Source organism: Amblyomma mixtum, chromosome 3, assembly GCF_055824585.1.
Source record: "Amblyomma mixtum isolate Tamu chromosome 3, ASM5582458v1, whole genome shotgun sequence".
NCBI lineage: Eukaryota > Metazoa > Arthropoda > Arachnida > Ixodida > Ixodidae > Amblyomma > Amblyomma mixtum.
In genome coordinates this window covers 123,968,473-123,992,168 of record NC_143014.1, presented here as the reverse complement: position 1 = coordinate 123,992,168, position 23,696 = coordinate 123,968,473, and the positions used below count along the sequence as shown (strand labels likewise).

Sequence of the window (23,696 nt, the reverse complement as noted above, 5' to 3'; positions counted from 1 at the left end):
ACTAAAGCGGCCACCATGGAAACAGTGCAAGCGCACGCATTCACTGCCTTCTACCGACAGCTGCTTAAAAGCATAGTCCTATACAGCTCAAGTAGGTAAAGACACATTGCAAGGCATAGTATTCAATTACACAGTTTACTGCTGGCTTACCATGGCAAGTCTTTTTCCCACGGTCCTGTGAAAAACGCTATGATGAGGTTCTGCTGTTTGTATGCATAGCTGTCCATAAAGCAAATCACGAACAGTCTTGGATCATACTAGGGCACACTCCTGATAATTGAAACAAGAATCTCAGGTCCCTGCAAGTTCGAATTAGAGTCCAATGCATTAGCTACCATTCCATTATGACTAACACGCTGTTAGAAGTTACAGTAAAGCCTTGTTAATTCAACTTCAAGGGAGTGAAAAAAACGTGCAAATTATCGAATGCCTCCCCCCCCCCCCCCAAACTGCCACAAACCGTTCACGTGAAAGCAAAATTTATTTAGTGGAGTCATGGGCAGGTGTTAATATCCTTTTAACATGAAAACTGCACGACAACAGCAATTGCCCGCAGTTCCGTCCAATGTTTCAATTCATGCATGCTGTCAGAAGTGGCAGAATAGAAGCTGCTCCACAATGGCAAGGGTCTCCGCGGCTTCGTTCACTGTCTGAAACGGTAGTGCTGGAGATTCTTCACATGTGGTGTCACATGCGAGGAGACTTCACTGCACAAATGCAAACAGCACACGATGAGCGTGGAGCTTCGGTGCGCTGGAAAAAACAAATTCCACGCGGAAAAAAGCGCCGGGGCGGAAAGATGCCTTTGAAAAGCAAGCAAAAAAAAAACAGCAACAATGCAATCGTTGTATCAAACTGTGTGCGGCCTACTGACCAGAACCTGCCAACTGTCACCTTTCCTGCCTTTGCACGCATATTAGACGGGTGCAGGAGACAATAGAAGAATATCTGGATTACTGCCCGTCGGGCATGTCATATCTCTACAAGACGCCCCCCTTTGGGGGCCATCTGAATTGACCAATTTGAGCACCACAGTGTCCGAATAAACTACCTTCCAACTTGCATGGGAATTTGGCAGAGCTGCAGAGACAGTCCAAATTAACAAGGTTTTACTGTATGTTGACAGATGGCAACTACTTTCATAGCAAGTTCCATGAACGTAACAGTGAATCCTCCTATGACGGCCATACAAATGAACTATTTTCCTCTTTTAATGTGCATCTTTACAGCATGTCCACAAATTCAGCCTCATTATGAAATACAAAGATGCTATCAGGAACTATCTGAAGAGAATTCTCGTTAATTCCCTTTTCACATACAAATCATGGCCAACACAGACTACATACCAGGTGCCGAGGTACCTTATTCTATAGGAAGAAAATAATATTGACATACATAACATCTAAAACAAAAAAAATGGAAAGATTACCTTATATTACAAAGCACATAACTCTGCCATTTTTTATTAAGATTCCAGAGTGAATAACAGACACACTACTTCATACAAAATGTGCATTTTAATGTTCTGTACTTTTTGTTTACTGTTCTTATTGGTATTGTTAATTTGACTCTTCTGACCTGTATATTACTTATGCGATGTGTTTGAGCACGAGTGTGATTTGGTGTCATCGTAAATGTTATTGTTCTGTACACAAGTGCCCGTCTGTCTGCTACCCATGCCGAGACAGGAGCAGGGACCCTGTCAAGCTAAGAGGTGATAGCTTTTTGTTCCTGTCCTAGTATTTTTTTTCCTTCCAGTTGTATATGAAAAAAAAAAAAAAATGCTGGATAAAAGGATCTGGAAAAGGCACCTGAGAAGGGGCAGAAGAATGTACACAAGACACATGGTAGCAATGCACTGTTGATCTTTTAATACATTCTGCATTGCATGCTGGTTGAAGTACCACTGGTGTTCCTCAAGCAGTACCAGAGGGCCTGTGAAACAAGACAAAGATTATTCAAGTTTAACAAAGTCTTCAGGCACACAAGCAATGCTGTATAAGCGCATGTAAGAACCGCACTTTTTTTTTCCAGATTCGAAGGCCAATTTTTGGGGTGCAACCGATGTACACGATATGTGGGAAAAAATATTTTTGAAGTAAAAACACACCAATCAGGCAAGCAGCAGCATTTATCCTACGTTCAAACATTGCTCGCGGAGTCTAAGAGCTGGTGCTGTGCTCTGGTGCATGCTCATCCCACAAGAAGTCGCGCAGCATGTTCGTTGTCAGTGCACAGCAGTTGTTTCGCACTTCCATCACATAGCAGAGCAGCTCTTCTTCCAGTTCGGGAAACTTGCACGGCTTGCCTCAGAAAGAGCGCTTTTTGCAGCTTGTGTTCCTCAATCATTTCGGTTACGCCATTGTCGAATGCACTTCTCGTCCACGCCCAATTTCCTGTCTGTCGTACGCCTACCGTGTTCAAAAGCGAACTCCCTGCCATGTAGCTATTCAGGTGCTTGCCCACTGTGCTAAAACTGCAACACTCAGTTGCAGCACACAAAAGCCACAACTACAGTGAACCACCAAGCTACCACAACTCCCGTGCATTTGACAGCCACAAAAAGCTGGAGCTGGTGACTCTGATGCCAATATGGATAGTGGGAACTCACGACGAAAGAAAAAGTTGACGATGATGACCTGCGGCCTCGGGCGCAATCCGTGGAAGCTCATGTGCACGTGCATTTTGAAGCCTATTCCCGCATGGGTCGTGGAAAGTTTGGGTGCGGCCCTTACATGGATTTTTTTTTTAAATATTTCCTTTGGGGAAAACAGGCTGCGGCCTGTACACAGGTGCGGCCGTTACACGTGTTTATACAGTATGTACTACTTTCAAATGAATTAATGCTGGCTGCCCATGACAAGAAATTTAACTGCCAGCACAAACTGCTGGAAACAATGCTACAAAAACTATTTCATAACATCTGCATAACATTGAGTACTTCAAGCACAGCAATACACTCTAATTGGCAAACAATGGAGTCAGTAGCGTGTCTCCCAGAAGATGAATACCACTGGCTGACCTAGGACAGCAACTTAAGGGAGGGTCTTATAATAATGTTTTTTATCAATGAAGTCACAGTTATGAAATCTTCAGAGAACATGTATTTTCGCATGCTGATTCCAAACATGTAATTTAATTTTATGGTTTGGTTTATGGAGGTCTAACGTCCCAAAGCGACTTGGGCTATGAAGGACGCCATAGTGGGCTCCGGAAATTTCAACCACCTGGGTTCTTTGAACATGCACTGATATCGCACAGTATACGGGCCTCTTGAATCTCGCCTCCATCGAAATTCGACCGCTGCGGCCCGGAATCAAACCAAAGTCTTTCTGCTCAACAGCTAAGCACCATAACCAATGAGCCACCACGGCAGCAATTTAATCTTATGTAAAACAAGTCCTTGTGCACTTGTATTAAGTTAGGTAACGTTTTGCTGAAAGCTTTCAAGGAGTTTTGCTGCACAGAATTTGCTAAAAAGCACGCCATTGGTTTCTTTTGACATCATGGGATGCAATTATTCCTGATGTTTCTGTCATGATAACTTCAGTTACAAATGACCTTGGGTATAAGATCAACTTACTTGGCCCATTCCACTGAAAGGATGAGGTTGTCATAGCCAAAGCCATTGACATTGGCAATGGCCCGAGCAGCGTCCTCACGGTGAACAAAGTTGATGAAGGCAAATCCCTAAAAGAAGAGCAAAAAAATCAAGTAAAGACTGTTTCCTCACAATACCAATCAGCATGCCCCAATCAGGTTGTTATACTCTACATGAGGATCACACAAATGAGTCACACTGGCAAAACTGGTGCCACTCTGGGCAAGTAATTACCAGGCACAAGTCTCGTTTGCAAGCTGTCACACGTTCACCAACACGCACATTCATTGAACTCATTTCACTGTGTACAAGAGTGCAGTGCTGACTATTGTGCAATGCATCAAAGATAATGAAAATGCAGACGATAATGGCATCTCTAAACAAGAGTTATTAGATACACAACGCCAGAAGGCACGCAATGTGATAATTGAAACTGAATAACTAGAACTTTCTGTTAATTCAAACAAATTTCACAATTTTGGTTGGCTGGATATACAGTCAGTGGGAGGCCGTGTTGGCTAGCTCTGACCCCAGAACGCAAGTTCTGGTGGTGGAGTGGGCTGACAAAGTCGTAGAGGGCTATCTACTCTCGACCACTTAACGACCTCTTAGCACCAAGCTCTTTCCGATGACTTAAACATTTTACAATCAAAGTTGAGCCGGATATGTCCAACCCGGATATTTTAAATTATTGTCGACATTGAACACACAGGTTATGCCCTTGAAAATCCATGTAAAAGTATAGTAAAGTCGCGCAGTATATCGAACTTGAATTTCTCTGGTCGTTCGATATTTCGAACTGCGCTCTTCGAACACTTTTCTTGAGCGGAGACGGGTAGGATGCGTGGCACTGTGCACATGCTAGCAGCAAAAGCGCCATGAAACGATGTTACGTGTTGAAGATGATGTGTACTTTAGGGTCTTCTATCTCTTACATTCATTTGCCACACCACATCGCTGTCATGCGGTGGCACTCGCCTGGCATTCTTTGCTCACTTTGCTGCAAAAGGCATTGCAGAAACCAAACATACCTTAATTATAATGAGTGATTATTCTATTTGTACAGTATATACACGCGTAATGAGCCCATTTTTTTCCCAGAAAAGTTGACACTAATTTGGGGGAGGGTTCATTAAGTCAAATGTGCCTTAATTATAATGAGTGATTATTCTATCTGTACCGTATATACTCGTGTAATGAGCCCATTTTTTTTTTTTTTCAGAAAAGTTGACATCAATTTGGAGGGAGGGTTCAATACATGGGGAAAAAAAGTTTAAACAGATTTTTTGGGCACAGTCGAACTTTCATATTGTATCCGCCCATTCGTCCAACCATCATCAACAAAAGTCAGATGAGTTCGTGTCACTGCTGCTTAGCATTGTTCATTTTGAAAGGTGTTTGCTGTATCACAGCGCAATCTGCCAATTTTGGATAGCCTGCAGCACCGGCAAATCGCGGAGAGATAAAGCTAACATGCTGAACACTTGCCCTTAAGGTAAAGCGCGCGTTGCTTACAGGAGGGTGAAAAAAAAGCACGCAGGATGGTAACGGGTCCTGCACTCCGATGCTTGAGCGCTTGCCGGCCTTCTAAGCATATAGCAGCACATCGAGCATGCCACCTCTGCTGCTGCTTCTCTCAAGGGTGCACAATGTTTTGGCGCTAGTTCGCCGAGTCCAACCCCCCCCCCCCCACCCCTTCCGGATGAGCAAAAGATAAACACGCAGCAATGTTATCGGCGCACACACATCTCGGCATCTTGGTGCACTGCCAAGGTCTGCGCTATGGACAGCGCGAAAACTGAGGAACGCGGTACAAAAGCTAAAAGTTAAAAAAAAGTCAATTTTCACCAACAAAAGTAAGGGGTGGGTTCATTATGTGAGTGAGTTCATTATGAGTGTATATACGGTAGTTTATTGGTAGCAGAATTAGGCATTTTTAATAGATAGTGTATAGTTCCAAAGAACCCTCTGCTTCGGCTTAGATGCAAAGGTAATGGGCATAGTAAAGCCTAGCGACCGGTGCGCTGCCAGCACGCCGGCAGGTGGCACGTCGCTGCAAGAACCATGTCAATAGCATGGGTACAATATATTCTTGCTTGTAGGTTACAGTTAAGTGTATGTAATGCCCCCCTCCTTTCTTCAAATTAACAGTTGTAAAGTTGGGAGAGCGGCCTTTAGACGAGTATTTACAGTTTTGTGTGGCTGTCGCACATCCCACACTCCATACACACCTTTGACTGGCCAGTGACCTTGTCCTTTGCCAAGTAAATCCTGGCAATCTGGCCAAAGGGCCGGAACAGATCTTGCAGATCTGAGTCCCGCACATCTTCAGACAGGTTGGTCACCCGTATCGTGGCTGCCTCATCTGCACACATCACGAGCAAAGCCAACAGCCATTATTCAAACAACACACAAAACAAACACAAAAATTTCAAAGCAAATGAAGAGCACACACAAGAATAGCCTCTACAGAAAATTTGTTATGGTTTATGGGGTTTTAACGTCCCAAAGCGACTAAGGCTATGAGGGATGCCGTAGTGAAGGGCTCCGGAAATTTCAACCATCTGGGGTTCTTTAACGTGCACAGACTGAAGAAAAAAAAAATTTGTGGAAACTAAATCTTTAGAATTACAACTTATAAGTGCAACCATGCCATAGCCTGCACCTACATACTAATGGACCCCTGTTTGATGTAAAACATCCATAAAAAATGTAAATGGACCCGAGTGTGAGTGCTTGATGTAAAACAGCCATAAAAAATGTAAAGAAAAAGTCCCTAACAGGACTGCAACACAATCACCATGGCACAAAAGAGAAAACTAAGAAACACAAGGAAAAATGCAAAACAGTTGCTCACCCCTGGTGCGCGACTGGGTCATCGACTCTCCACGGCGGTTGGCACCCTCTCGCATGCTGGGTGGAATGTACTTCCCAGACTTCACCTTTTCTTCAACTTCCACTGCAGCAGCTGCATTTTTGCAAAAAAGCAGCAGAAACAAACATACGTGTAACTCTACACTCTTTGCAAGTAAAAAACGAGAGTGGGTGGGGATGGGAAAGGAAAATAGACTTTGCGTAACTAACTACTACTACTAAACAGCTACTAAAATTGCTGGCACTAAACCTAAACTCTAACGATAATTCAAACTTGGATAATTCACACTTTTGGTTAATTCAAACAAATTCCAAAATTCTAGTCGGCTGGCTACATTTTCAATGCATTTTAAGCCGCTTAATTCGTACTACGATCTCTCTTAAATTTGGTTAAAACTTTCTTTGTCTAGCTCCGACACTCCCGGCGCACGAAAGCGGCGACCGAGGTGGATGGGTTAGGTTTGTGGTGCTTAGTGCATTGAAAATCCGGCCCTTCCAACCGGTTAGCTCCGACACGGCCCGAAGGGGGGCCCGTTGATCAGAGTTGTCCCGCTGCGGCATAGTTTCGTTTTCTGACGTTTGCTACCAGACCACGACGATTGTGGCTGCGGGACAAGCGTCTGCAAACTAAGCCCATCTGCGCACCATTTCGGACACTAACTGGCGCGCCGCCGGTATTTTTTTCTCCCCCTTTCAGAAGGAGTCTGCCGTTCCAGCACAAATGTGCGTTCCCTCGCATCCGTCCACATAGTCCCGAGCGCTGATAATGCGCGTTCATTACAAGCTGCTCATTGTGTGGTGAAGCTTCCTTACATGGACATCGCCACATATGAGGAAGCTCCACAGCTACTGTGTCACACCTGTGAAGGAGGCTGTGGAAGGCTTTACCATTTTGAAGCAGTTCTGCTTTGGCATTCCCGACAGTGGGCATGCACTAAAAATGATGGAATAGCGAAAAACAGTCATTGCTGCGCAGCTTTTCACTTAAAAGCAGACAATCACTAATTATTTTTTCATCAATTAAATTTCCTGCAGGCGAAACAGTTTCAGCAAGTTTTTTTGTAGCCATTTGACTTTTCCGCTTTCAGATGATTCGGAATTTTTCGTTCGTTGAGATTTTTACTCTATTACCTTTTTTTTCAACCATACTTAAGTAATGAAACTTTTTACTGCGCTTCCCCATATTTTTTGCTGTGCTAAAGCATTTAGCTACATTTGCAAAGAGAAACAAGATCCATAATACTACTTGCATGCATAGATATCGATAAAGCAAATTGAATTCAGTCTTGGGCTATATTAAGGTGGACTTCGGATAATTCAAACAAAAATCTCTGGTCCCCTGCAGTTTGAATTAACATGTCTACTGTACAAGTACACACCCAGAGAACAGGTACTTTACTTATGTAATTTGAGCACTTTTCTTCTTTAAATTAAGGCTTCAAAAAGGGGGTGCGTTAATATGCAGAGATTTAGCGAACACGTCCTAAAAAGCTCTACAAAGATCACAACACGAAATACATACCGTTCCTTGCTGCCTGCCTAGACAATGACCAGCAGGGTAAACGGCGCACAATTACATTTTTTTTTTACACATAAAGCTCCACGTATCCTGTCGGGAATGGGCACTGGCACGTGGCGCATACTACCCACGGCTTGGACGAAACTATAAGACTCCGCATATAAGCTGGCATGCCACATACGTCGATGCCCCGTTTCGAACCGCCGGTTTTGTAAAAAAAGAAAAAAGGTCAACTTATAAGCAGCAATATACGGTGTATTTCGTGTTATGACCTAAGAATTCTTAAGAGAAGACGGTCTGTCTCTGGAAGGGGGGTGGAGTCGTTATCAAAGCGTTAAAAACACGCTGATTTCACTCGCTCAAAAAAGCCAGTTGTGCTCGCCACTCACATACACCAGTTAAGACTTCACTCTGGCTTGGACTCTGCCGTGTCTTCCTTACGGCAGCGGTCTGACTGCTTTTCCTCGACACTCTCACCTTACGTAGCCATGTGTCGATTTTTCCATGACCGCCTTGTGCGCACCCGTGCGCATGCCGGTGATCTGGCGCAACAAGCAGCGTAAAACGTACGAGTGAAAGATTTTTTTAATGAACCGTAGTAATAAATTAGGGGTGCGGAAATTACGTGACTAAATACGGTACAATGACCATCGATACCAGCTAAGATGACGCCAGTCACCCTCAAAGAAGTACAGACGGACCTTGATACACTGATCACACAATGAATTCATGGCGACATTGAGTTCTTCCAAAATATTTTTAATACCATATTTACTTGCATAATGATAGCACTTCTATTTTTCTTTCAAAAAATTGATGCAAATTTAGGGGTGCGATCACTGCGCAGGGTAAATTTTCTGCAAAAAATTTTTGAGCACTGAAAATGCAAACTAAATGCAAGTCATACTTCTTACAATAGCTACTAATAATACCCTTGTCACACGGGCATGCTTTTGCTAACTGTGGTTACTGCTGTCCATACCGGGGTTACGTCGCTAACCGCAGTTATCGCGGACCGAGCTGGGCAACCCGAGCTTGGCGACCTTGTTTGCGTCGTTAACCGGGAAGATGGCGGCATCTGTGAACTCTGTGAAAAATGCACGAGCTGGCCCGCTTCAAAACGTACTTTCTTTGCACTAAATCATGTTTCAAGAGTAACACATCAAAATAAGCCATGCGATGGCGCTTTTATGCAGCCTTCGATCCTGTCCGCAGGCGCAGCAACATCGCGCGGTGCTCAAGCTATGTATTTTACCGCCATTATGCGAAAAATGTCCGGTTCCTGCCCCACTGTTCAAGTAGGTGACACGTTCCCAATGCTCGCAGCACCAGATTCTACAAGCTTACCGCAATGGTGCCGCCCGAGAGCACGGCGGATGGCGGCACTTTGGTGTGCGACTCCCTAGTTGTCACTACGCCTAATTTGTTTTGCATCGAAGCCACAGCGGATGGTGCTTTTGAATTGACCAACTTATGGCACTGCCATAACCTCACTGTTCTATATTAGAAGAAAGATATATGAGCGATTTCAGCAACGCCTTAGCAGCGGAGCTGGCATGCAAGCAGATCGAGTCAGCCGCGCTGCAACGGCGGCAGCTGCTATGCGGTACATAAAACTAGCTTGCTTGTATTGCAGTTATTACTCCTACCAGCAACTCTGTACAGGTCAATCCTCAAGGAGGATTCAATTTTGACATTCCCCTATCCCAGGGCTTATTATTTATGAGAACAAGAAAAGCACGGTGTTCCGGCTGTGGCGCCAGGGATCCGCAGTAGAGATGTTTCCTTGGCACAGTCAGCTTGCAGGCAGCACGGTGCTGCCACCGAACAGCACAGTCGGATGGCACTCTTGACACTGCTCCGGATCACCGCGTCACTTCGTTCGTTGCATCGCAACCCGGAACCGTGGCGAGCCTTGTGACAACAGCGAACCATGATTCGAGATAACCGCAGCTAAGTTTGGTAACCACGCATAAACCGTGTTTAGACTGCCGGTTATGCTTCGGAACGTGTTTGCTGCGGGATGACTGCAGGTCAACTAACAGGTGGCTGCCGCTGTAACAGTGCTGGACATCAAAACAAAAATGGCGGCTGACAGAGCACGATGGTGATCTGCACGTGCCATCTGTCAGCAAGTGCTGACAAATGGCAAGTACGATCATAGTCAGCTAGCCTTGGCACACGACAAATTGCAGCAGAGAGTTCGGGGTGCGATCATTACACGGGAATAAAAAAATTGAATTTTGACAAAAAAATTCAGGCGTGCATCACTACGCCGTCTTCTCATTCCCGAGAAGAATGCTGAGCTTTTTACTTGAGTGGTTGGGAGCCTCGGGATCCTTGGCCAGCCAAGGATTGCCACTGAGGTTACTCGACCTTCTTTAAAGGTTTTAATACTAACATTTCCAAAATTTCTATTCCAGCATTACAGTGTTGTAGCAACTAATATTTTAAGCTCTTTACACCGCCAATTTTTCTCGCTTTTTAGTAAAATTCTACAGAAACCAATTTTCCTACACCTTGAGTTTGGCGCATGATAGCCTTGGATGCTTATGCGCCACTAAACCCAATACAACACAACTACGCGAGTGCAATCATTATGCGAGTAAATAAGGTCCCAGCGTCAAGGGATCCCCGCTCCCATGACAGGCAGAAGGCTTTACAGCACTACACGCATCGCTGGTGGCAGTGTAACAAGTGTTCGTGCCATAGTTCAAAACGTTATCTTGCATCACAGCTGCACAGAAGGTTGGCAGACAGGTAGTTTGCAAACATTCACGCCGTGCACATCCATTGACAGTGCCCCAGAAAAAGGAGTATAAACGATTGCTGCTTTACAATAACCCCGCTGCAGTGCGATGGTCCAACTCAAGTTGGCTGTCACACAGATGGCTAACGCTGTCAGGTGCCATTTTTGCTCTAAACTGAAAGGAAATATTTTGCTGCTTAAAGTGTTATCAGGCCTCAGGATAGATAATTTGTTAGTTTTTAAGCGCAAAACACCATCTCCTAACTTTTGACAGGGACGTGCAATGTCAAAATAGATGGTAACAGGAACACCAAAAAGGCTGGACTCCTCAAGTAAACACCCAAAAGATCGTGGAATAAATTCAATTACAAAGATGAGTATTACGCTTGAAACTGAAAAAAAAAATAATGTTATAACTGGTGTCAAAATCTTTTTGCTAAAAATGGCACCCACTGTTTTGCGAAACATTATTTTTGTTATTTTTTTAACCGTTGCTTGGACCTAAGGTCTGCAGTTTTGTATAAATAAAAAAACTACAGAAAATGTTCACTACATTTGAATCGGAGCAAAAGCACGGATTTGTCCTACGTAGAAGACTGTGAGAAGGCAGTGCTGCGGGACGGAGCAGATGGTAGCCGATGAAGACAATGCTCACCAATGCACAGCGTGAGTGTGTGGTGCAGTTTAACACGAAGCGTGTTGTTGTCTGTGGCGATAGCCTAGTGATCTCGCTGAGCGGCCCTTAAAGGAGATAGCGCAGCCTCGGGTTCGACTCCCAGTCATCAATATTGATTCAATTTCTTTTTCTCTTTTTCATGGTTTGACCTCTAACTCAGCTGAAGGTCAAATTTACACGGTCTGCGATTGAAGCCCGAGGTCCCGTGGTGACGCTTTCGCTTCAAAAGAATGAGTTTGCTATATGACATTAAAAAAAACATCTTATTCGCGACATGAAGGATGCTAAATTCACTTGAAACAAAGAAATTGGTGCTATACTACGTTTCATGCATCAGGTGCAACGCTGTGAAAGGTACGAAAGTGCTCTGCATGAAAAATTGGCTGTGGTTTAGCTCTGGTTAACCCTAGTTGAATTGCGAAAGCCTCGAGTCTTGAGTCTTCTTGCACGTTCTTCCTCTGTTTCCTCGGCACATCGTCTATTTAGCGTCTAATTCCGACGCTCGAGAACTCAAACCGGTTTCTTCTGCAGTTGAAGAGTCACACACAACTCTGCTGTTTGCTTCATTCAGAAGTGTAACTGATAAGCTACAGTTTCATGCATTGCAATATGTGCTGGGTGTGTTACTTCTTGTGAAAAAAAATTTTCTTTCAGTACACTCCAAATCCTCCGTTTTTCCGCGGCAGCGAATGAGTTAACAGGTTTCGGATGATAACTTTTTCTGCATAGTACGCCTCGTCCCTGCACGTTTAGAAGAAGCCACAGGGAGCACACTATAAGCCCTGCCTGGGTTTGGGGATAGACTCCGACCAAAACTTTTCTCGAGTGCCAAGACAAGTGAGCAAATATACCTGGTTTGGCCTCCTCCTTGAGGTGCTCAGGAAGGGCCACCTTGTCCTTGAATGGGCACTGGGTGGTCCAGTGGTCCTCCTTGCAGATGCGGCATTTGACCATTTTGGTCTTCTGGCTGCGCAGCTTAGCCAGCATGTCCTCCTCAGGGCTTGTCTCCTCCTCCTGGGCACTCACAAACTGCATTTGGATGTCCTCACCCACCACTGTGGTGGCTGCGTTGGGGCCGGGTGGGTCATTCTTGGCTGCCCCGAATTTCTTCCACAGCTGAGCACAGGAAGCAATCGCATACATTTTTTTCTCCAAAGAGGATCCTGGTTCTTAGAACATCACCGTTTTGTAAGCACGTTTACAGCACTATGGGGCTTTATCTCCCTATCCCACAACTAACGGCAAATTATGATTCCTTACTGAATCCTCGAAACATTGCGAATGCACAAAAATTCAAACTAAAATATTTTGTAAGACTATAGACACCCAATTTTAGTTGTGTGTTCCTTCTTTCAAATGATGTGCTATAAATGCTATAAATCAGAGTACATGACCATCACGTAATATTCGTCTACAACTACTAAATAATTTATAATTTCGTTTCTCATGCTGTTTCGGTTTCATCGACTGAACAATAGCAGTGACGTGTAGTTCACCTCTATGCCATGTGAGGCATTAAAAAAAAACGTACATATAAGCTGATATGCAGTTTTAATTCATTACAACAAACGACGTATGAGCAGTTACACTGTTTTTTTTCATGCCTCACGTGACCTAAAGGTCAACGACATATCACAGCCATCGTTCGGTTGATGAAAATGAAACCAAAACAGTGTCAAGAGGAAATTAAATTATAAACTATTTAGCGGTTGTAGGCGAATATCACGTGGTAATACATGTGTATTAATGTCTACAGCATCATTTGAAAGAATAAAACCCGCAAGCAAAAATTTAGGGTTTATAGTCCTTTAATTAAAAGCAAGGAATGACATTTCAGGTAAGCACTGTGAAACCTCCACAATTCGATTTCAGTTATTTCGAAATCCCAGATAATTAGCAGAATGTCTGCTCTTCTGCAATTTGTAACACGAAGTCCTGGGGTGCTGAGCAGGAATGCCCGAGATCAATGCATTTGGGAACTGGCAGCACAGCGTCGCACTGCTTATAATAGGCGCATGAGCCCATATTATGCGGCGCAATGCTAAATTTGGCATTTAACACTTCACACACTGTCGTGCAGACAGCGGCGGCACTCAAACTCTGATTGCGGTATGATGATGTCATGCTGGCCAAAGCGACCCTTTGCAGTCCACCGGCACCGACCACCATTTGGCGGTGTTAAATGCGATCAGAACGTGCTGCCGCCGACTCGGAGCACAGTTTTATTTCCTGCACTGCGTTGAACTCGTCTATACAAAATGTACCCCACCATGTCCGGACTGGTTGGCTGGACCGCGTGCATGCACTCTTATCGTGAGCAGCAACACACATTTACGGGCGGCATGAATCTTGATGCAGCTGCTAGTGCAGTTCCATCACCGGTATGGCACGAGCATGAACAACTAAAGGCGCAAAAACAAGACTATGAAGGAACTATGCCGCGGAAAAACATAGCACGGGCGGCGCTGTATGAGACAGTTACGAGACAGGGTGCATAGCGGCACTCTAGTCGTGTGGATTGGCTTCTGGGCATTTATCTGTCATCCAGGTTTTCCCTGTCGCTTGCAGTTTATAAAATGCAATTTCCAGGTTCCAACAGATGAGTGTGCAGAGTTGAAGCAGCTGCAGCAGAAATAGCGCAAATTCGCGCACGCACCCGAATTTAGCCTGCTCTGCGCTGCCCCCCTTCCACCAACAGCTGCTCTGGCAGACCGAGAGCCATCGGAAGGGCGTCCAGACATTCGGTGCAGGCGAACGATCGCGGGAGCTACAAAGCCTTGCAAATCCCAGAGGAGCAATGGTGCCCTTACCAGAGGTACAAAAAAACAAAAAACGGCAGACAACGACATAGATGTATAGACAAGCGTCAGGCCACGATGTTGCGGAGACACAGTGGCGCTAGTGCTAGCAGTGACTTTCGCTGTGTAGGCAAAAAGGCAGGGCTGTCTGCCTTGGGTATGCCACGCTAGCGTGTTTTTTAGAGCGAAAGCTCTGCTGCTTCCGTTTTTCAAGGTCATGTTGGTATGCAAAACAACCTTGGGAGGCATCGGAGCACAAAGTAAGAGGTAATAAAATAAAAATGGAAACAATAATTAAAAGAAAAATAAAATGTAATAATTTTAAATAATAAAAACAAGAATAAAAATAAGAACAACAATACTATAAAACAACATAAATAAACGTAAAGAATTGCAGAACGAATTCCAGAAAGAAATGTGTAAACAACTGCAGAAAAAATTATGGAAAAGCAGCTTTTGCTCTGCATTAAGGTTCAGCAGAATTGCGACCAACCTGCATCAATTTTTTTTTAACCATAATTCGTGATATCCTGACGAGCTGTCGCGCGGTTCGTTGAGCTGCAAGGGAGAAAAAAGAACGCGACACAAGTTTCCACGAGTTTATCACGGTCAGATAGGGGCGAAGTATTGCCTTTCTGCATCGAGATCTGGTAGAGTCTCTTAACCCGTGCGGTTGCTCTTCAGTTACGCGACGAACAGTGCAGGAATAATGTCTCCAACTTGTTCATGCTCTGCCGAGCTCTCATTATGGGAAGTTTAGATATTCAGTGCGCGCGTGATCCTAAGTTGAATGCAGGGGGCACATTTGAGATGCAAATCACCCAGATTACGTGCCAGGCTTCTCTTCGCACAAAAAAAAGATAAAACAGCTGCTGCCAGTCGCCGTCAGCATTCATAGAGAGCCACTAAGCGCGACGTTTGAAACAGCTTTGGATTCGGGTAGTAGTATGTACAGCGAGTTTTTTCTTTATTTTCACTTTCACGCGTCTTTTCAACACAGGCCCTAGAAATCTTCGCCGATCTCGGCGAAGTCATGCAGTGGTCCTGAATTTTCCAATCGGAGGTCAATCAGAGCCTGGCGAAAAGAGCAAATAGCTCACCAAAAGCTGCTCGATCAAGCAGAATAAGGCACATACCTGAACGCAAATTTTAAAATAAGCAGAATGACTTCAATTATTTAGCTCTGCAAAGCGGACGTAAATTTCATTGGAAACTTGAGGAAAACATTATGTATGTGCTTGTGCAGCTCTCCCAAAGCCAAAAGAACAAAAAGAGCATTCTTGTGGACATTTCCAGTGGAGTGAGGCCTGGATTCCTGCCATGAACGTCTATTTTATCAAGCAGAATAAAGCATTTAAGTTCGCTGCACAACGGACAAAGTTCCAAAGAATGAAAAAATCGAATTTGTCTTATTCAAAGCAACTTTATCGTTTCAGCGTCCAGTAACGCTCCGCGTGCTCGGAGTGAAGTGGCTCGGAGAAAACAGGAAACACATCACCAGGCTCATCATGTGAAAAAGCTGCTTCGCATCATGCATCGGGTAGGCCTATTCTTGCACTTAGCATCGGGTCAACTGTATCGGCCCAGAAGTTGAGACTGTGGACAATTAGTTTCCCTGTATACCTCGCGCTTTCTCGGTTTCTTATAAGACAACGTAGACGCCCGCCACAGTCGTACTGTTACTGCCAAATAGGAGCGAAGAAAAGAAGCCGATGCAGCGCTCCGCCTGGTAATTCAGTCTGCTGAATAGGTTGAAAAAGTGCAGAATCACTCTTCAGCCAGAACAAAAGTGTTTGTAGCCACAAACGACGCGCACTCCCCGAAATACACAAGGTGGTTTCGAAGGCAGCGTCGCTTGGCGCAGTGTAGGCATGCTGCATTTTTGCCTCAACACGTTGCCGACCTCAGAGACACCTCTGTTTACAAACACGACGATTGTCTATACATTCCCCCCCCCCCCCCCCCCTCCGTTCCCGTGGAAAGTTCATCTTCTGGCTTCCCGCGCCCCTATCACATGTGCATAATGGCAGGTGGGTCCACACTGGTTCATGATCGGCAGGCCTCCATCGATAGGCCGTGAGCCCAGCCATAAAGTTTCGTTTTCGGAATTTCCCCACCGGCCCGCCGAGACGGCCACTATCGGCTGCGCATATCAGCCAGTCAGGCGAACTTCACGCCATTTAGAATGGCTATTGCTGTGTCGTCACATCTGACAGAACAGCAATAAATCCCTGTAGTAGCGTAGTTGTCGCTTTAAAATCTGTGAACTAGACGACACTGCACAGGATTCCACCAAATAAATTTTACTTTCACGCGAATAGTTTTTTGGCAGTCTTTAGGGGCCGTTCGATAATTCATTCTGACATCTTTTTTTTTCTCCCGAAGTTCAAAATAATGAGGTTCTACCGTACAAATGTTTTTCGCGACCATGTGAGATTCGGATCATTGAGATTCTACTCTATTACATCACGGGATTTATGAAATCAACAACCGTATGGATCATGGAAGCGTTATTCATTTTTTTTTTCTTTGAAGATGTACAGCCCCAGTCAAAAGTATATAGCCCAAAAGGTTTGCTTCTAAGCTGTTTAGACGGGCTCCCTAGCACATCTAGCAGTCCAAAGCTTGGGAGGGCTGAGGTTGCGAAGCCATTCCTCTTTCAAGAGGTTATGGTAACTGAGGATGCATAATGAGGCATGAAGCAGGCCTCACAAGCAAACCACTAGGGGCGGTTTACTTTTGACAGGGATGTACATAATGCAAGAAATTCAGAGAGAAAAAAAAAGACGTTATAGTCTGATACAACTTAAGTCTGCAGTGAAGCTCCGCCCACATTCAGCCTCCGCACCCAGAATTCCTCCACGACGAAAAAGTAGTCCGCTGCTAAATTTTTCTTGTTATGTAAACAAGAAGCTCATCACAAGAAAAAAATTATAAGCTCTAGGATTTTGATGCGTGGATTTTTTGATATAGTCAAGCATTAAAAAGCTCATTTTGTTTACGGTTGCGGATGGCCAGCGGAGTACTACACGACGCCGCGGACCACGGCCCAGTGTTAGCAACTGCTGTTTTTTTTAAGTTGTATCCTACTGTAGTACTGGTGCCGAAATCTGTCTGCTAGAAAAAAAAGTGCAATATGTGCTACCAAGCTCACCGTTTTTTGAAATATTTTGTGCTGCGTTCATTAGCTGACAAAAAAATTCACCCTATTAGCAATATGAAGGATGCTAAATTTGCCTGGAAGAAATTAGTGATAGAGCACACTTCGAGAAAAACTTGCCGTTCGCAATGTTCACGTTTGTGCACAAAGCATCTTAAAGAGATAATTGCGTAGCCGCACTTGCGCCGCGGCAGCGACCCCACGAATGACCTTGAGCCTAGCAACCGCAGCAGCTGCGCTGCCGCGCTTCGCCAGATGACGCCGCCATCGCTCGCTTCTTCGTGTATAAACAATAGAGCTTAGCCAAAACGCCTAACCACAAGCGAATCCTCAGCGTAGCCAGGCAGCCGTTGCTTTCGCAACACAACCAGGTTTAATCAGAGCTAAACCACTGCCATTTTTTCGAAGGAGCCTTATGCCCCTATGCTAATGCATGCTTCCCTCGCTTCCGTCTGTGTACTACTGTCATTATTCACGCAACATACCCCAGTGCTTGTCAAGCGCTGTTCACTGTTTGTCCAGTGAAGCCTCGTCATGTGTGACGCCACGTGCGAAGAAGCTCCAGCGCTACTGCACACCACAGTGCAAGCTGCTGCGGAGGCCATTCCCATTATGTAGCAGTTCTGCTTCCCACGCTCCCAGTAGTGTGTACAAATTAAAGCATCTGACGGAAACATGGAAAATCGCCACTGCTGCGCATTTAGTCTTAAAAGATGATCATTGCCCAGGTTTTCACCAAACAAATTACTTTCATGCGAGCGGTTTTTGGCAGTTTTGAAGGGCCATTCAATAATTCCATGTTCGGATCATTCAGACGCCTTTTTTCCCCACTCCCCCGAGGTCCGAACTATGGAGGTTTTACAGTACTTTGTCTCTTACCATACCATGTGATACTATTCACAGAGTGCCAGACTACCGTATAAACTAGTGTAAGGGCTGCATTTTGTTTTCAAAATTCAGCTGTGAATTTTGAAGGTCTGGGCCATTACACGAAAAAAAACAACAACTTATAACCGTATTTTTTCTCAATTATCTCTAATCAAAAACGGGGTGCGGCTCATACACGAGATTATATGGAATAGTCTTAACAGATAGCCTGCATTCAATGCGCACTCCTGACTACTATAAAAGAAGCAAAAAAATTTTTTTGAGCACAGCACTTCACACCTGTTGGGTCAGACTACTCTTAACAGGTGTGCAGCACTCACTCCTCAAAGAGGTGTTTTCTTAGCAGTGAATTGGTATGGAGGCTGCTAAAGCTACCATCTTTTTCAATCATGTTTAAAGCCCCTACCAGGTCAGGTTATTCATGACTCATGCCAACATTTATGATGTACCAGAACTCCTCAGTAGCTGAGAACAACTGAGGAAAAACGCCACAGCACTCCACATTCCTGATAGCCTGGACTATACAAGTGAGTGGCCAGAAAGCAGAGAGGTATTATTCACAGAGTGCCAGACTATTAATTCTTAAGAGGTAACCAGCCTTCAATGCCTTCCCGACTTCCATGGGGAAGCAAGCACGCACACAAAGTTAAGAGCTTTTAGAGCACAATGTGCTGCACATCTGTTGGGCCAGACTATGCTCTCAACAGGTACGCAGTACTCACTGAGGTGCTCAATGAAGTGCTTCGTTAGCATAGAAGTAAAAAAAAAAAAAAAACGGAGGGTGGGGAGTCAAAAGCTACAACCCTTTTCAAAGTCCATGTCAGGCCAAATTACTCAGCCAGCGGTCAACACTTACTCCTGACCCAACCCTTCCTCACTGTTGGGCATTACTTGGCCCTCGCAGAAACAATTCTGACCAAGGCAGACAAGGCCACTCACAGCAAGGGCAGATTTATGGGTCACTCTTGGAGAGGGTAGAACCAATCGAACTATGTATTTCTAGAACTTGCGTCTAAAAAAAAAAAAAAAGAAGATGGGGTTCAGCATGGTTTTCCCACGAAAAACTTCTCGCTTGGGGGCATTTAGATCCCGACACCTATTGCAAGTGTTACTCCTGCTGCAAAGCGCTTGCTAGCCTGACAGAGCATAAAGCTAAATAAATGACAGAACAATGCATATAACATTCTTTATGCCTGCATCATGATTCAGTTTAAATAACATCCATTGGTGATAACTACAAAAAGCAGCAACTAATTTGATGGCACTCACCTTTCTCCGCGCCACGGACTTTGAGACCTGCCTCCTTTCAACTTTGTAGTGCCGCAGCACCTGAAATCAAAAAAGAAACTGTTTACTGCCCTCATGCTGCAAATTTAGGGCACACTTTTGTGCATGAACTTGCACACTACAGTGAAACCCACTCATGACAAAGTTATGCAAAGCAGATGTGCTTCATGGTTGGTTGGTTTGGTTTATGGGGTTTAACGTCCCAAAGCGACTAAGGCTATGAGAGACGCCGTAGTGGAGGGCTCCGGAAATTTCGACCACCTGGGGTTCTTTAACGTGCACTGACATCGCACAGTACGCGGGCCTCTAGAATTTCTCCTCCAAAGAAATTCCAGCCGCCGCGGCCGGGATCGAACCCGCGTCTTTTGGGTCAGCAGCCAAGCACCATAGCCACTGAGCCACCGCGGCGGCTGATGTGCTTCATACTGAATACCTATAACTGAGTTTTACTGAAGGCAAATACATTGGTTACATCACATGGACAATGCACTGAATCCTTGGCACAATGGGACAAGTACTACCACCTCTGGAATTAAAATTCTTCCTTAGCTCCACCTGATTGTGTCACCAGACATGATGAGTGATTGCAGGAACAGAGTCCACACTTGCCGCTTGGGCAAGAGTGAAACTACTCTTGCCCTTGACTGTGGCCTTCATCAACACTGTGTCCAGTCTACCCCCATTCAGAAGCATAGCTCTGATTTTATGGGGTTTAACGTCCCAAACCGATTAAGGCTTCAGAGACACCGTAGTGGAGGGCTCTGAATAATTTTGATCACCTGGAGTTCTAACGTGCACTGACATTGCACAGCACATGGAGTTCTATTATTTTGTGTCCATTGAAATGTGACCGCTGCAGCCAGAATCGAACCCACATCTTTTGGGTCAGCAGCTGAGCACTGTGACCACTGATCCATTGCGGTGGCCTGAAGGACAAATTACAAGATTTTGCACAATTTAGTGCATCAGCATGACCTGGCCACAGAACACTAAAGAAAGCAATCAATAGCTACATATTTTCGAACTCATCTACAACTAGGATTTAAATTTTTCTCCAGTAAAGTTGTATAAGCCATGATGGTGGACCACACATAGCTTCCACGGTGCACAGGGAAGCAGGCGGCAACAAGTGGATTAGATAAGCGTGCAAATTTTCACTGTGGTCCCAGTCCACCAACATGGTGGCGACTACAATGGACTCTGTGCAAGCCATCGACACAGGTTTTGGCTACATCAGACATTTTCACATGTCTCACAGTCACTTATAGAGATTCCACTGCACCAGTGCAACACCCAGTGCAACATCAGTAGTGCAACACCTTGTAATGAGCACAAGGAGTAAGTTGCATTGGTGTCCTTTCTGTTGGCCATGCAAGACAGGCTCTATTAAATGTTTAGCACACTGCCAATCCACAACCTCAAAGTGCAAAGGAACAGCGGGTCTGTACTGCCCATGATGTGCAAAAGATCTAGGGTTATAAGAAAGTAAAGCGAACTCAAGAATTAAGCATGTATCATGAAAGGGGCTTTGATCAGCAACATGACAGCAATGGCCACTTGCTTTGCAAAATCATGCAACAGCTTCTTCACTGTTAGGCTTGTTCATTTTCAATAAACAGTGCTGCTGGCTTTTATTTTGTTCCGTCTAGCAATGCCCACAAACTATAGGCAGTCACTTGGTGCACTTTTCAGCCAAAGCCCCAGTCATCATTGAAAATGAAAACAAAGGCGCAAAAACACAAAGTTTTCAACTTCAGCACAGTTGTGTGTCCTTGTTTTGGTCCTTCATCTGCAAGCGCTGTTTTATCTCAAAATGTTTTCAACTTCATAGCAGTATTCCATTGTCCTTACTTCTAGCATTAAAAGAAGAATAAACACCATTGTTTGGTTTCTACCAGCCTAGTTAAGTAGCATACATTGTTTCATAGTTGTTCTTTTCACCAGATGGCTAGGCAATCCTTGGGCAATTCTTTGCATTTTGCAATAATACAATTGCGCAAGTAAGGTCAATTAACTAGCCTGCACAAGTTCCGAAAAAAGTTAATGAGCTGCTGCACTTTGCCATTTGTTTCTAAGGTTAAGTTAATATGTAAGGCCACTTCCAAGAAAAATACCTGCACTGGCTGAAGTTCCTGCCTACTGTGTGCAGCATCAACAAAGCAACGGACGGTACTACTTACAGCCCGGGGGTAATGAAGAACAGCATAGAAATGAATTATCCAAAACAGCGCTGGAAGACATAGCCAAAAGGATGAGACACACACACACACACTGTATTTCAGCACTGTTTTGGATAAAGTAGAACCAACTAGCCCAACAAACTGCTTTGGCAGAAATTAAACTTGCGGTGTCACTACCAAAGAAGGAAAAAGTGTTACAGCCAATGGCAACAACAACGCTCATATGTGCACAAAGTGCAAGTTGTGTGCTGAAATGCACAACTTGCACCAGAGGAAAGTAATGAGAGAAAGGGTGGGTGTTCATTACTGCCAAACGTCAGCAATGGCACATGCAGTGAGGACTTCATGAATTCCCTATAAATTCGTTATTACTTTCAGCCCAAAAGGGGTGCTACAACAGGTCATTACTTTGACTGTCCAGCTGAGCAGACCCGTCCGCCATTCCCTCAACGTGCTCAGAAAGATTTCTGCCCATCCTTAAAGTTTCACTACAATTAGGTCATCATTAATCTTTCCACTGCAAGTCCACAAGTGCAATGGCTACCTGAGCAAAGTTATCTTCCTTTCGTGGTGTAGTGAATAAAAAAAAAATTTGTTCGAGCCGAGAACCTTCAGACGGGCCAATTTTGCGCGAAAATTTGAACTGCAGAGCCCCATGTTCATCCTGTGAACATTCACATCTTGGCAGCCTCGGGCTGATCCTGTGCAGTGAGCAACATATCTGGAGTTACAATGTTTGCCTATGTTTATGTTTTATGGGGTTTAATGTTCCAAAGCCACTCAGGCTATGAGGGACCTCGTAGTGAAGGGCTCCGGTAATTTCGACCAAATGGGGTTTTTTTAACGTGCACTGGCATCCCACAGTACACGGGCCTCTAGAATTTCGCCTCCATCGAAATTCGACCGCCGCGGCCGGGATCGACAACGCGTCTTTTGGGGGTTCGATCCAGGCCGCGGCGGTCGAATTTGGAAGCCATAAACTTTAGCCGAACGGTGACGTGACCCTGCCGGCAACAGCTTGCTTGTGCGCGGCTAGGGCAGATCACGTCATTCATTACACTGTGACGCACCTAAAGAACGCCACTACTAACGCTGTGGGGTCGGCACAAAAAATCCGGCTTATGTCACCGCCTGAGTAGACTATCTAGGCGTAGCGACGTACCTTAACCTTCCTTCCTTCCTCGTCTTCGCGAAACTCGTAACGCTGTGGGGTCGGCACAAAAAATCCGGCTTATGTCACCGCCTGAGTAGACTATCTAGGCGTAGCGACGTACCTTAACCTTCCTTCCTTCCTCGTCTTCGCGAAACTCGGTGGTGACCTTCTCTTCACCATCGGCGAGTTCAACTTGAACCGGCGGCAGGGTCGGGAGTGGCGCATCTGTGCAGAAGCGAAGCAGCTGCAGCACTCTTGTACAAAGCACAACCAACGGAACCGCTTCGCACGAAGTGAACGTGTTCTTACATTCGCAACAGGAAAGCCAGCACGAAATCAGCTGGCGATGAGACAAATCTGTCGCCTTGTCACCCCGTGCAAAACCGAGTAAAAAAAAAAAATACAAGCACTAAGCCTAATTGAACTGGCAGATCTTACCTTCGCCCTGCTCGACCCGATCGGCCCAGCTAGGCTGGTTGCTGGAAAAGAACAGAAGCGTATACATCAGGCTGCTGTCTCAAGATCGTTCTGACATTCTAAGGCAGTATAATTACACTCACGCGCTATCAGCAACGGGCATTGTCAAGCGATGCTGTCACATTCACCAGACGCAGATCTCACGCTCGCCGAAGCTCGTGCATCCACCTCGGCTCGTGGCCCGTGCACGACCGGAAGCCGGTGGTGTAGTGGCTACATACCTCTGCTTGGCTTGGCTCAAGCAGGAGTCCTTATGACGGCAAAAAAAAAATGCAGAGTAAAACTTCAAGTTGCCTTTACATAACACAATGTGACGTATTTTAAAATTGTTTAT

At 45.0% G+C, this 23,696-nt stretch overlaps 1 protein-coding gene across 1 annotated transcript; it reads right to left on the bottom strand.

The window, feature by feature from the left end:
- Nucleotides 1–1,848: 1,848 nt before the first annotated feature.
- Nucleotides 1,849–23,572, bottom strand: LOC149351699 (eukaryotic translation initiation factor 3 subunit G-like). Its single transcript, XM_089581060.1, has 9 exons — nucleotides 23,446–23,572; nucleotides 23,324–23,364; nucleotides 23,007–23,110; nucleotides 19,535–19,594; nucleotides 12,271–12,535; nucleotides 6,459–6,569; nucleotides 5,833–5,966; nucleotides 3,584–3,690; nucleotides 1,849–1,935 (listed from the first exon to the last, which is right to left on the bottom strand). Exons 1-9 carry the CDS (start codon nucleotides 23,463–23,465, stop codon nucleotides 1,917–1,919), a joined length of 861 nt encoding a protein of 286 aa, XP_089437186.1. The 5' UTR covers nucleotides 23,466–23,572; the 3' UTR covers nucleotides 1,849–1,916.
- Between the last annotated feature and the right edge of the window lie 124 nt (nucleotides 23,573–23,696).